The sequence below is a fragment of the Bidens hawaiensis genome, unplaced genomic scaffold (assembly GCF_021521415.1).
Source record: "Bidens hawaiensis isolate Kalapana, Puna unplaced genomic scaffold, B.hawaiensis_p1.1 tig00014981_1, whole genome shotgun sequence".
Taxonomy (NCBI): domain Eukaryota; kingdom Viridiplantae; phylum Streptophyta; class Magnoliopsida; order Asterales; family Asteraceae; genus Bidens; species Bidens hawaiensis.
This window is the reverse complement of record NW_027492330.1, coordinates 284822-299276: the sequence shown is the minus strand read 5'-3', so window position 1 is coordinate 299276 and position 14455 is coordinate 284822. Positions and strand designations below refer to the sequence as shown.

At 32.9% G+C, this 14455-nt stretch overlaps 2 protein-coding genes and 1 pseudogene across 2 annotated transcripts; 2 read left to right on the top strand and 1 right to left on the bottom strand.

Annotated features, from left to right (window-relative positions):
• The first annotated feature begins 923 nt into the window (after positions 1-923).
• Positions 924-1882, top strand: LOC143548222 (glucan endo-1,3-beta-glucosidase A-like; annotated as a pseudogene).
• Positions 1883-4238: 2356 nt separating this feature from the next.
• Positions 4239-5946, top strand: LOC143548237 (putative transcription factor PosF21). The gene is made up of 4 exons (XM_077039461.1): positions 4239-4696; positions 5267-5399; positions 5495-5579; positions 5660-5946. Exons 1-4 carry the CDS (start codon positions 4239-4241, stop codon positions 5944-5946), a joined length of 963 nt encoding a protein of 320 aa, XP_076895576.1.
• Positions 5947-6121: 175 nt separating this feature from the next.
• LOC143548236 (electron transfer flavoprotein-ubiquinone oxidoreductase, mitochondrial-like) lies at positions 6122-11068 on the bottom strand. Its single transcript, XM_077039460.1, has 17 exons — positions 10831-11068; positions 9966-10149; positions 9751-9832; positions 9135-9243; positions 9009-9055; positions 8844-8918; positions 8648-8764; positions 8495-8563; positions 8268-8360; positions 8078-8180; positions 7875-7999; positions 7749-7798; positions 7576-7642; positions 7406-7485; positions 7193-7321; positions 7043-7109; positions 6122-6231 (listed from the first exon to the last, which is right to left on the bottom strand). Exons 1-17 carry the CDS (start codon positions 11066-11068, stop codon positions 6148-6150), a joined length of 1719 nt encoding a protein of 572 aa, XP_076895575.1. The 3' UTR covers positions 6122-6147.
• Positions 11069-14455: the final 3387 nt, after the last annotated feature.

The following is a 14455-nucleotide window of genomic DNA, read 5'->3' as shown; positions in this document are numbered from 1 at the left end:
ATTATATATATGGTTTCATGTCATGAACAAATTCCATAAACTCAAACCATGGCAACAAACCTCCTACTACTTTGCTTGCTCTTTCTAGTAATTAAGCTCCTCATCTTCACAGGTCTCTCTCTCTCTCTCTCTCTATATATATATATATACATACATACATATATATATATATATATTTCATTTTATACTTCCCCTATATATATATATATATATGTGTGTGTTCTATAAATACAAATATATATCACATACTATCAAGTTTTGAGTTAATTAGTCTAAGATGTACAACATGGTAACTAATTAACAAATCGCAAACTTATTTATGAACTGGTTAGTTCGTTTAGTTACAACCTTTGGGTACTAATTCATGGGCCAATATTATATAATCTTATACCTTTGTAGTTTATTTACTAAAAATATCAAGTACGTACATGCATGTTTTAAATTATATTCGTGGCGAATTATTTTTGAAGTTTTCATAGTTGTAAGTTTAAGGACATTGGCTAAGTATTCACTTTTTAATAGCAAATCTTTTCCATGCAATTGCACGTAATTGAACCCACAACCTCACATACCGAGAGGAGACATTATACCACTAGACAAATAGATCATGGTTTAGTTAAACGTCTAGAAATATTAAAAAAAAAATCTCCTTATGTTTTTATTTACTATAATTAATTAATTAATTATTTACAAGTGTACATTTCTTACATGGTATGCTTAGAAGCATATTTTTTCTAAATTTACTTTTTTTTTTAACAGAAAGCTGAAAATTTAAATTAAAACAATCATGTTCATTGGATTATATCGAAACAGAAGGCAAGCAGGCAACATGCAATTATACACTTAGTATAATTAATTTCCAATTAGTAAAATGATTGCATCTGTAATGAAAAATGATATATCTTTCAAAACAGATCGATGCTGGATCAGTAGGTGTTTGCTACGGCCAAATCGGTTACGGTCTGCCATCCGAACAAGCTGTAGTAAACCTTTACAGGAGGAACAGGATAACGAAGATGCGAATCTACGGCCCGAATCAAGCTACATTTCGAGCACTCAGGCGAACCTGTATCCAACTCATCCTCGATGTTCCACTCAGAACATCTCGAATCTCTTACAGATCCTGATAAAGCAACCGAGTGGGTCCGAACCAACATCTTAAACTACCCGAACGTCAGATTCCGATACATAGCCGTTGGAAATGAAGTCGACCCGAATAACGAAAAGCGTGTGTTCGTCGACTTTGTACTTCCCGCAATGGAAAATATTCAGAAAGCTATCCGGGACGCCGGACTGGCCAATAGAATAAAAGTCTCTACCGCGACCTACACGGGTTTATTATCCAAATCATATCCGCCAAGTGAGGGGGTATTCGCGGACAATGTTCATTTTTCATTTATTGAGCCAATAATAAAATTCCTAGTCAAAAATAATTCGCCTATGCTAGTAAACATATACCCGTACTTCGCTTACGCGGGCGACTCAAATGTCGGTCTTGCGTATGCATTGTTTAATCCGGGAACTGTTGTGAATGATAACGATTTACAATATTCGAATCTTTTTGATGCAATGTACGATGCTCATTATGTGGCTCAGTCGCGTCTTGGCGGTGCGGATTTGGAGATTGTTGTGTCGGAGAGCGGGTGGCCGTCGGCTGGGAACAAGGGCGCGACGGTTGAAAACGCGGGAACTTATCATAGGAATCTGATTGCGCATATGAAGCGGGCGTCAGGGACGCCTGCGCGGCCTGGGAGAAATATTGAGACGTATTTGTTTGCGATGTTTGATGAAAACCGAAAAGATGGACAAGAGTCCGAGAAACATTTTGGGCTGTTTTCTCCGAATCAACAACCTAAGTACCAACTAAGCTTTAACTAGAATAGAACCATCATTGAATGGTTTTTTATTATGTAAACAATAAATAAATGATGAAATGAAAGATGTTACTATGTATCTGTGGGAGTATTAAAGTGGTTTGGTTCTATATGGTTTTCAACGTGCATAATGTTGAAAGATGATTAAAATGTGTCACACAAGTCTTTATTATTATTATTTACTTATAGTTATTAATTATTTGAATTAGTTTGTTATGCTAAGTTATATAAAGCTATCTAACTTAGAATAAGTCGGTGGTTAAGACGTCTTAGTCTTATGCTTTTATTTAAGTCGTATGAATGTCGGAGAAAATGCGACCCATTAGGGTTATTATGGGTCAAACTAAAAGAAGGATAAAGTTGGAATGAGTAAGAATGGGTCCAAGATAAATATGAGTGAAATTAGGTAGAAATATGTTTAGTCGAGTGTTGGACACACGTAACTGGACAGGAAAAAAAAAACACCAAAAGTTTCGAAACCGAACTGAAAAAATCGACCAATTAAAATGAAACCAAAAGATAGAAAAACCGAAATCTCATATATTATACACTTAATATGATTCATGCATTCATATATACATGTCTACATATTAGATCGATAGTGGTTCATGAGACTTAACCTTGGTAGTCCCCGGACTTTGGCCTCGAGTCTCCTAAGGGGTTTCTTATTGTGTGCACAACCTATCTTTAAGCTCAAGCAAACTACGACACAATGCTAACAACAAAACCACTGCACTTCAAGCTAGAAGAATAGCTTTACACGTCTATAGAGCTTTAAATCCCGTTACAAAAATCTTTACATCAACACTTGTCTTGCATTTTAGTCGATAACAATTTTAAAGCATTTCAGTCTATAAAATTTTTTAAGTTGTATTGTTTTGAGGGGATGTTTTGGTGAGCTTTTAAAATTGTTTTTTTGTTTATTTGCTTTTTGAAAAGTAAAAGCAATTTTTGAAAAGCTCCAATTTAAAGTTTTTGAAGAAGCTTTGCCAAACCCATTTTGCTTTTCAACAAACAAATAAGCAAGTTTTAAAAGCTCACCCAAACACCTTCTGAAGGGTTGGTGCATTTTTCTGGTTTTTCTTTTTGAAGGTTTGAGGTTTTTGTTTTCATTTAAGCTTTAACGTTCTTATTTTTCATTTTTGCACGAACTTTATGTTTTGTGGTCTTACATACGAGGGATTTTTTTTTCCTTTTTTTTATTTGAGGTGAAATTCTTAACCTGTTTAAGTCGTCATTGGAGCGTTCTTAGGGGTCAAAATCAATTTTGCAAAGGAATAGGGTCTAAATAGTGGGCCCGGGAAGGCCCTTTTGTTTTGGGAGGGAGGAGGAAAAGAAAAGTTATTATAACTAACGAACTTAATTAAGCTATTATAAAAGTTGCGTGCGTGTTTTTTTTTATTTTATTTCAGGGGCTTTAAAACATGGCTTGTAGGTAAAAAAAATGTATATTACTTGTTTTTTTTTAGGAAAATTAGATTTTAATAATCCTAACTTTCTGTTATTGACCGATAATAATCCTAACTTTGTTTATTCCTACCAGTGGTCCCAAATTTAAAAAAGTTTGCTCTCAATGGTCATCCGTTAAGAAAAACCTAACGGCGTTAAGTTTTTTCCGAATTTCAAACTGCTTTTTTAGGACTTTTGATCGGAAGAAGGATACGATACTTCAAACAGCTTAATTTTTGTTAATTTGAAGTTCAAACACCTGATTTGAAGCACTAATCAAGTCATTTGAAGCATTATTTCGAGCTAAGTTTTACGTTAGTCGACTCGTATCCTCCTTCCGATCAAAAGTCCTAAAAAATCAGTTTGAAATTCAGAAAAAACTTAACGCTGTTAGGTTTTTTTTTAACGGAAGACCATTGAGAGCCAACTTTTTTAAATTTGAGACCACTTGTGGAAATAAACAAAGTTAGGATTATTATCGGCCAATAACAGAAAGTTGAGATTATTAAAATCCAATTTTCCTTTTTTTTTTAATAATTCTTTATGGCTTGTAGGCAAAATAATTAAATTTTATCTAACAAGTTTATGGCATTAGGCTCTACGTTACCTCATTTCATAGGAGCCTTGCTTTCATAAGCCAACACCACATCTCCATTATGAGGTTAGAAACATTTTTATGGGTTTTCATTTGCTCTTACCCTTGATTAACATTAATATGCATGCATGATTCATCATTTCACATTTTGATTCACGTACCAAAACTTGCAATGCCTTAATATGTGTTTTCACCAGACACACGAAATCGAATTCAAGGATTTAATTGGTGTAAAATGAAGAATAAATCTCAGGACCCTAATGGGAATTTGTCACATTCTGGTTGGAATTCAGGTTTTCGGTTAAACGGTTATAAAGAAAATGCAAAACAAGAACCATCATCATTTCAGTCATGATATAAGCAAAATGCCCGATAACCCGCCCAAGTATTCGGGTCATAGACGGGCCCATTCAGAAATCGTGACTCTACCCGATGATATTAGCTTCAATAGTGATCTTGGTATTGTGGGTGACTTAATGGGTCCTGAAGAAACCGAAGAAGATTTATTTTCGATGTTCCTTGATATGGATGGAAAATCTGGTTGTGATGTTGAGGAGTCGGGTTGTTTAGAGGTCGAGAGTAACGCTACACAGCCGCTTGATGACCATGATCATGGTTCTAGTGATAGGTCCAAAGTTAAACATCAGCATAGTTTGTCCATGGATTGTTCCACTACATTTGGTCCTGAAGATATACCATTATTAATTGATACAAAGAAATCATTGTCTAATGCCAAGCTTGCTGAGCTTGCTCTTGTTGATCCAAAGCGTGCGAAAAGGTATTAAAAACACAATAAAAGATTGATTTCGAAAGTCAATGGTGGTTGGGAGGGTAAACTAGGAAACGGCCAGACGACCGTTTGAAAAGTAATGGAGGTTATGGTTTAACATCTTAACCTTCAAACGGCCGTTTGACGAATCCTCAAACAGTCATTTGAAAAGTAGAAAGCTATGATTTGACATCTTAACCTTCAAAGTGCTGTTGAAATTGGCATTAGAATGTGAATGGTGTGTGTATAGCAAACCTATTTTTTATTTAATACTAGTTTTTTTAAAACTTAAATTACTTTATATATTTAATTTTTTTTTTGTTAAAAAATATATTATGGTAGAAGATCATAATATATTTAATATTAGTTGTTTTACCATTTCAAATGTGTTGTTATACCATTATAACATAGTAATCTGCCTTATCTAGTTTACTATACTATATATGGAAAAAGAAAGTTTTTCTGAAGCCACAGGCCTCAATGGAGATTGAACAAGAACTTGCCCTCGTCACCATACCCTACTATATGAGTGAGATTTTACTAGGTACATTTGCGCTAATATTTACTTTTGGCGAATAGGATATGGGCAAATAGGCAGTCTGCTGCAAGATCAAAGGAAAGAAAGATGAGATACATAACTGGGCTTGAGAGAGAAGTCCAAATACTGCAAACAGAAGCAACATCTTTGTCTACTCAGTTGACCCTTTTGCAGGTTTGCCTATTTCATACACTGATTTGAAGAATCATTATAAACATCTTGTGTTTGACAAAAGATTTTATGTTTTGGCTTGCTTGTAATGTTTACAGAGAGATGTGCACGGTTTGACGGTCGAAAACAACAAACTCAGATTGCAGTTAAAAACCATGGAGCAACAAGTTCACTTGCAAGATGGTAAGTTGGTTCAGATGTTCAGTTAAAACATTAATTCACTTTACTAAACTGAATTAATGTTCCTTTGTTGTTGTACTTAGCTTTAACTGATGAACTGAAGAGGGAGATGCTCCATTTAAAACTACTTACAGGTCAAAACCACACAAATGGTGGACCAGTGGTCAACTTCCCTCCATTATTCCCTCCATTATTTGGACCGAACCTGCGGTTTAACCCCAACAACCAAGCCAGGCACACAATGCTGACAGCTCAACAATTTCAGCAACTCCAGGTTCAGTCCCGAAACCACCACCATCGTCCATTTCAACCACCACAACTTAGCCAGTTTCAGCACCAGCAGCACCCACAGCAACGAAATCTTGGTTAAAGTTTCAAATTAGGTCGGTCATTAGGGCGTGCATTTGGTAGTTGATAGTCCCTTGGAAATGAGTACATAGTTTGATGTTATACCAGTTGATGTGTATTTGGTTCATTTTATTAATTATGATCATTTTATTTGGCGACGGTACCCATAAAAGTCCTACAAATGTTAAACAGAAGTTCTACTGCTTTTATTGACTAAACTGGTTTACATTACTGAGTATCCGGGACCACCCCCGCCTTCTGGCACTGTCCATTCGATATTCTGCTTCGGATCTTTAATATCACAAGCCTGCAGCTCGAAAACAAATCAATAATCAATTTCAAACAAAGTGCATATCAGACCTGACCCGTAATACAAAATTATGTGTTTTGACCTGTTACCCAAACGTCTTCGGCCCGCCCCTTTTGACGTATCAATTATAAATCGGGTAATGAAAAATCGCTTGATGAGTCAAATGAGTAAAAAATATAAAGCTTAGATAAAAACAGGTCAAAGGCACTTGGTATATGCACAACCATTCTGTTCAAACAAGACTATCTATTGAAATAATACAACTTTTGTAATCAAAATGTGATGCTAAGTGTCTTAAAACTTTAAAATTTTGACTAAAATAATAATGTTTGGGTGAAACCGAAAAGTAGCCCAACCTGAACAAAAACATACGGTTGGATTTTATGTTTTCATAAAAACCAAACTTTGTTATGCATGTAATTAAAACTGAAAAAATCGATCCAAACCGAATTTATGGATTTTCATTATTAAGTTTGGATTTTAAGTAATTATAAGAATTTAATAAATAGAGTTACCAAGATATTTCGGCCCAAACATATAATAATCAATTAATGATTAAAAGATTTAGGCCCAAAATCATTATTGTGGGCCATTTTTTTTTCCGCCCAAAAATTTCAAGTCCAAATGTTAAAGCCAAAACCAAACCCAACCCAAACGGTTTCAAACTGAAACACCGAATATTCAGTTTTGGTTCGGTTTGAACCCAAAAGTCAAAACCGACCCATGTACAGCCCTAGTTTTACTCATAACAAAAATGTTACCCGACCCGCTCAATTTGAAACCACTAGTAAATAAGAATGCAGGTCACCTTGCAGTGCAAGCAATTCTGAGCATTAATCTGCAGCTTCAATTGACCATTATCATCTGAAACGTACCTGAATTTATAGAAAAAAAAAATTACAAAGTGAGAGAATAGAAAATTAAAACAAACTAAAAATACTAAGAATAACCATCTTACTCGTATACACGTGCAGGACAATATCGTGATTCTGGACCAGCATATTTTGGAAAATTTACCAGCTCGGGAACTTTAGGGTCCCTCAACCGAAGGTGAGCCGGTTGGTCATGATCATGATTTGTATTACTCCTATCCAACAAATACAAACAAAGCATTAATGCTAGGAACATAAAATATAACTTATTAAAAGTTAAAATTAAGTGTTGTTAACACCTGTACAGGGAGGTCGGTACATCAAAACTTACAATCCCATCTGGCTTTGGGTATTCAATTGGAGAGCATTGACTTGCTTCCTGTGGGAAATTTATGCATTTGATATATATTATATACTCAGCATTGACTATACAGATATTCAATATCAGATAATCATATGAACTCCTTACATGTGTTGCTTCATGATCGGGTTTTCCATGTTTTAATGTATATGGGACTCTTCCCTTTAGTAAATAACTGCCATAGTTAAAGTAGCCATGTGAATATGTATCATCACATGACAAATGCATGTAGTAAAAATGAAAAAAATAATTATCATAATAATAATATAATAAGATCTTACTGTTCCAATGCACTTATAGCCATACCAGGTAAAAGCCCATACTCAAATGCCTGCAAACATAAACCGTTATTCTCTAGAAACTGAATTACAAATGGACCAAAATAATAGTTTAAAAAAGAATATAACTGGACGATAATTCCGTGCACGGTGAAGCTCTTCCCATATCCATGAACTTTTCAAACTTTCCCAATATGATTTCATATTCGAGCCCTTGCGAAGTACTCCAAAAGCAGATTCAGCTGCTAGCATTCCTACAACAGAATAAAATGATTTTTTTTATTAAAAGGATATTTACAATTACTCTAAAACGTGCGATGTATTCATTTTACCTGATTTCATAGCTGTATGTGTGCCCTTTATTTTTGGAACATTTAAGAAGCCGGCTGAACAGCCAACAATTGCTCCCCCCGGGAACACTGGATATGGAATAGACTGAAAATTAACTAGCGTTATATTTTTACTCACTTTCATGATTAAATGTACAAAACAGTTATTTAACAATTGAATTGAAAAATGCACCTGAAAACCGCCTTCATTTAAAGTCCGGGCACCATATTGAAGAACCGTCCCATTTTCTAGAAGAGGCCTGATTGCAGGATGACGTTTGAGATTCTGCAAAAAAAAAAAAAGTGTTACATGCTTGTAGAAAATAACAAATTAAGTGAAATAAACATCCTACTTAACAAACTTAAGTTATGTTAAAACCTAAAAAACTGAAAGTCAATGAATTAGTTATAAGAAGTTACCTGAAATTCTTCATAAGGATTGAAAAAGGGATTATGATAATTCAAAGCACACACTAGTCCTATGGAAACCTGCATACATTTGACCATACAAACATTTTATTGATTTAACATCCTAAAATTTATGCCATAAAGAAACATAATAAAAATGCTGACCTGTCTGTCTTGCATATGGTATAAAAAGGATCCCCCATAAGTTTTATGATCCAAGGGCCAACCCAAGGTATGAAGAACAGCACCAGGTTTATGCTTGTCAGCGTCGATTTCCCATACCTAAAACGTTAACACGTTCAAAATTTTGTAAGAATAATTAAGTTGGAAAAAAGATAAAAACAAAAAAAGTTTATCTTGCCTCTTTAATTCCTAATGCATAAGTTTGGTGTTGACCCTCCCCTTTCTTTCTGAGATCATATTTTCTTATTATTTTCTGTAAATGTAAATACATAACATATTATAAAACAGAATAAACAAGTAAAGATTAACATGAGAAAACAAGAACTTGTTTAATTTCACAAACCTCTGACAGTGAACCTCGACATCCTTCGGCGAAAAGATTTACACGCCCTGAAAAGAAAGTGTGGGCCCGTCTTCCGGAATGCTCATAAAATAGAATAATAATACAAAGCATAAAGATAGATGGTACCTTTTAATTCTACGCCGGGCTGATAAGTATCTTTCTTGGAACCGTCTTTGCCAATTCCCATGTCGTTTGTTGCAATACCAATAACATTTTCATTTTCATCAAACAAAACCTGTATGATTACATGTAAACATACTACTGTGTCCAATATGATTACAAAAATTATATAATTTCTGTAAAAGTCTAATTTTTAAAATATGATGATTAAAAAGGTTTTACGCATTACAAATACCCTTGGATGGTTTTTCACGTTTGGTCGTTTCCTTTAAAACTATTATTTTTTAATGCCCATTTGATCCTTTAGAGAGAAAACAATCTAATTTTAGAGCATAACTATTTAGGCGGTGTTATGCATAACAAATACCATTTTGATGATTTTTGATCCATTTGGCCCGTTTCATTTTAAATTGGTCTTTTTAAATTATGCCCATTTACATTTTGGTGATAAAAACAATCTAATTTTTATATATAATGATTTAGGAAGTTCTACGTGTTAAAAGTACCCTTTGGGTGATTTTTGACCAGTTTGGCGCATTTCCTCTTAAACTTATCTTTTACAAATCATGCCCAGTTTACCCTTTGGAGATAAAACATAGCTGAATCCACCCACTACTAGTACCTCTTTAGCTGCAAACCCAGGGTATACTTCAACTCCTAATTCTTCAGCCTTCTGTCCCAACCAACGCGTAAACTGACTTAAACTGAATCAAATGTAATACATTACAAAAAAATGTATAGATAAGCACAAATTTAATTAATTCATACATGGAGTATACGATTCATCACAACTATTGCTAGAACTAACCAAGGTCATAATGGTAATAATTTAGTTACCTTATAACATAGTTTCCCTTATTATCGAAAGGATTTGGCATTGGGATGGCATGCTTTTTTGTAAGTAACAAGAACTTATCAGAAGAAACACCAACACTTATCGGTGCCTCCTCCTCTCTCCATTTTGGAATAAGTTCATTCAATGCACGAGGCTCAAATACATTTCCCGATAATATATGCGCGCCTATAAACAAGTATAACATCAAATTCAAAAATCAGAACTAGGTAATTAGTGGTTGAGGGTTTAGAAAACCAATGTGTTTGAATTTACAAGCCAAATTGAGGCAAAAACAGCTATATGATAACACGGTATGATGAAACTTTAACACAAAAACATCCATGTAATACACAAAACTTGAATTCCTAAACCAAGATTTGATTTTGTGAAGCCAAAACATTCATAATAATCACAAAATTATGGGTGCAAACGAGCCGAGCACAAGCTCGAGTTTTGTATAGGAAGATCGTTCATAAGTTTTTAACTCTTTTGTACTGATTTCACTCTACAAAGCCGAGCTCGAGCCAAGCTTTGGCTCGTTTAAGGCCCTGCTCACGAGCCTGAGCCGAGCCTAGCTCGTTTCGCAAAAACATAAATATAATTAAAACGCATATAAATTGATTATAAAAATAATAAGCAAAGCAAGCTCGAGCTTGAAAAAATGACTCACGAGCTGAGCTCGTTTACACCTGTACACAGATTAGAGGTGTTTGGGATTGGTTGCCTAAACTTTTTGAAATAATCAATAACCAGATAACCTATTTAAAGTCTGTAACAAAAGATGATAATCATGTATTTGCCAAATATTACTAACAATTAGCATGCATCTTTTTAAATATTAAATTAACAATTGTAAATGAAGCATACCAACTTCAGCCCCCTTTTCAACAACACACACAGATAAGTCCACGTCATTTTCACGGCACAATTGCTTCAATCTAATTGCCGCCGATAATCCAGCTGGCCCACCTCCGACGATAACGACGTCATAATTAATAGACTCACGAGCTGCTGCTGCTTCACTGCTGAATCTCCTCCTGGCAAACCCATTATTTTTGATAAAACTGTATTGCGTCCAATTTGACTTGGAGGCCAAAGAAATCATCTTTTTAAACATTATTATTATTATTATTCAAGAACTGTTTCAACTTTTGGAGATAAAAAGGAGAAGTTAAGATGGGCGTTTTATAAGTTTCTAAGCGAACCCAGCTTTTTGAAATTAACCAGGACGAGAGGTGTTTTGTTTATTAAATACATCCAATAGGTTAGTTTTATGAAAGACCAAGACTAACTGGATCGATTAGTTTGAAAGCCCAATTAGTCATTACAAATAGATTTTGGTCAACGACTAGTTCTTTCGGTATTACCAGTTAACTCGTCGCTATTAATTTGACTAGACAATCTAATCGTGACTACTTGTTTTAACGCTAATCTGATGTATTGAAAAATGTACGAAAATATTATGTAATCCTTTATTTTTGTGTCATTTTTTTAAATTATTATGTCATGTCCTTATTTTATGTGATTCTTTATTTTTATGTCATCTTTTATAAAAACAACTTATGTCATGTATCATATTTTTTGTGATCCCTTATTTTTATATCAGTCTCTTATAAAAATTATGACAAAAGATGATATAAAATAAGGGATCACAAAAAAATAAGATACATGACATGATAATTTTTATAAAAGATTGACATAAAAATAAGAAATTACATAATAGTTTTTCTTTTTTTAAATGACATAAAAATAAAGGATTACATAATAATTTTATATATTTTTAAATATTTTTCAAATGCATCGGCTAAAACAAGTAACCACGAGTAGATTGTAAAGTCAAACTAGTAGCAACGAGTTAACTAATAATAAACTACTCGTATTGGAATGTATACTGGAAGAACTAGTTGTTAACTAAGATCTACTTGTAATGACTAATTGAGCTTTCAAACTAACTGGTCTAACGTATTTTGTAAACAAAACACCTCGTCATGGTTAGTTTGGTAAACTGCTTGTGTCTCGAGAAGTCATAAGATCTACTCGTCTCAACTTAACAATTTATGCAGTAGTCGTGGTAGTTGATTACGGATCAGTCTCTTATAAAAATTATGACAAAAGATGATATAAAATAAGGGATCACAAAAAAATAAGATACATGACATGATAATTTTTATAAAAGATTGACATAAAAATAAGAAATTACATAATAGTTTTTCTTTTTTTAAATGACATAAAAATAAAGGATTACATAATAATTTTATATATTTTTAAATATTTTTCAAATGCATCGGCTAAAACAAGTAACCACGAGTAGATTGTAAAGTCAAACTAGTAGCAACGAGTTAACTAATAATAAACTACTCGTATTGGAATGTATACTGGAAGAACTAGTTGTTAACTAAGATCTACTTGTAATGACTAATTGAGCTTTCAAACTAACTGGTCTAACGTATTTTGTAAACAAAACACCTCGTCATGGTTAGTTTGGTAAACTGCTTGTGTCTCGAGAAGTCATAAGATCTACTCGTCTCAACTTAACAATTTATGCAGTAGTCGTGGTAGTTGATTACGAGGCATGCAACTTCATTAATCGTGGCGACTAAATAATTAGTGAGCGTCCTCGTTACGGTTAGTTTATGGCCACATGACATGTTTTAATTGGCTATGCAAACTATTCGTTTGTAAACATATTTTAGTCGTCACGACTAGTTTATAATTCCTATTTATAAAATTTTTTACAAATGATTTTTAAAACTTAGAAAAACAACTTAGAATTTTGTTTTTAAAAAACACTTTCCCTTTAAACTTTAAACTAGTTTGTTTGGCAATATGATACGAGTCATTCTCATATGGATTATGGAGTGTATTCTATCTTTCTGGATTTGTTCTCCACGTGTATCCTTATTTTGTCATCATCTATGCTAACAATTATCAAAATGGATTGTTATATATATATTTTTATTATAGTACTACTTTTTGAACCCGTGTACTACACTGGTTTTGTTAAATGATAAAGATAAATGGGGTATTTACATATTTCTCCTTCTTAAACTTTGAAATTACATATTTCCCAATACCATGCTTAAAGAGCATTGTACATTTTGAATTAAACACTTGTATTTTGAAAAAATATGTAATTTCAAAGGTTTAGGAAAGGTAAATATGTAAAAATCTCAAGATAAATAAGGTTTATTATTTCAGTTGTGATTCTCAAAATACTTGTGAATTAATTTAATATAGACTTAATAAAAAAAACAAACAGGGTTAACGAAAAATACTAAAATAGCATGATTTTAGAAACACCAGGTGTTGATTTGCAAGAAATTTAAAAAAAAAGTACTAAAGTTGTGTAGCTGGTCAAACCTTATGTACGAAAATGATAATAATGAATATAATCCACCCTATGTTATAACCCAGATAAAATGGTTTTGACCCATGACTCATGAATAGCTAGAATGGATGAGATGAAATATTAGGAATTAGGTGAAATATGGGTTTGAAATCTAAGATTCAACATTTTCTTTTATTAGTATTGGAAGGTTAATTTATTATTTAATTTAATTATTTGTACTAAATTATATTTGTTAACATTTATAGTTAGTTTCAATATATTTTGTGAGGACTTCGATCCAAAATTTAATAAAGAAAAACCATAATTGTACTCAAAATAAAAAATTATTCATATCATAGCGGCTTTTGCACGTATTTAGATCGATAACTTCAGGATAATATAATTCCCACTTCTACTATCAATTTCATAAGTGATAAACTAATTTTTTTTTTATTTAAAATTGTGATGATAAGTTTTCATATTGTTTCACATAATAAATAAATCATATCTTGATTTTCTATTTCTTCAATATCAAATAATACGATCTGCAAAAACCAAAATATAAATATAAGTATAAATATAAATTTGGTTCAGTTATAAATAATAATCACACGATATTATTATTATTATTATTATTATTATTATTATTATTATTATTATTATTATTATTATTATTATCATCCTAGTGGTTGATTTGGTTTGGTTATCGAATCTTTAATGACAAAAACGGAACATGCTTAAATTGTGTTTGGTTGTGATATCGGTAGCTTATGGTGTTATAGTCAGACTATGTGTTGGTTTAACTAAAAATTGAAAAACGCTCCACACGTTACTACCACACAAATATGTGGGGTTTCACTAATTTTTTTTTTCCTCAAAAATGCGTAATTGCTTAACTAAAAACTAATTATTATTTTAATATGTTTTTATAAAAATGTAAAATGTGTGGTTTGATTGGTTGGAATAATGGTGTTTGGCACCCTCCCATGCGAGGTGCCCCGAATTCACCTAGGTGTAATGGTGTTTGGAGCCCTCCCATGCTAATGTGGATAGGGACATTAGCCGCAACACTTAGTCTTAGTTGGTTATGGATTCGAGTCTCGTCATACACATTAAAACATGACAGTGTAGTTTATCGATTTAACTGTTTCAGAAAAACTTATA

What these genes read in the sequence shown, in the direction of transcription:
- LOC143548237 (XM_077039461.1), top strand. Translation starts at nt 4,239, where the DNA reads ATGCAAAACAAGAACCATCATCATTTCAGTCATGATATAAGCAAAATG. An exon ending in CTCAGTTGACCCTTTTGCAG is followed by an intron (nt 5,400 to 5,494) that starts GTTTGCCTATTT and finishes TAATGTTTACAG; the next exon opens with AGAGATGTGCACGGTTTGAC. An exon ending in ACAAGTTCACTTGCAAGATG is followed by an intron (nt 5,580 to 5,659) that starts GTAAGTTGGTTC and finishes TGTTGTACTTAG; the next exon opens with CTTTAACTGATGAACTGAAG.
- LOC143548236 (XM_077039460.1), bottom strand. Translation starts at nt 11,068, where the DNA reads ATGATTTCTTTGGCCTCCAAGTCAAATTGGACGCAATACAGTTTTATC. An exon ending in TGAAAAGGGGGCTGAAGTTG is followed by an intron (nt 10,150 to 10,830) that starts GTATGCTTCATT and finishes ACTTGTTTATAG; the next exon opens with GCGCGCATATATTATCGGGA. An exon ending in ATGCATTAGGAATTAAAGAG is followed by an intron (nt 8,765 to 8,843) that starts GCAAGATAAACT and finishes TTAACGTTTTAG; the next exon opens with GTATGGGAAATCGACGCTGA.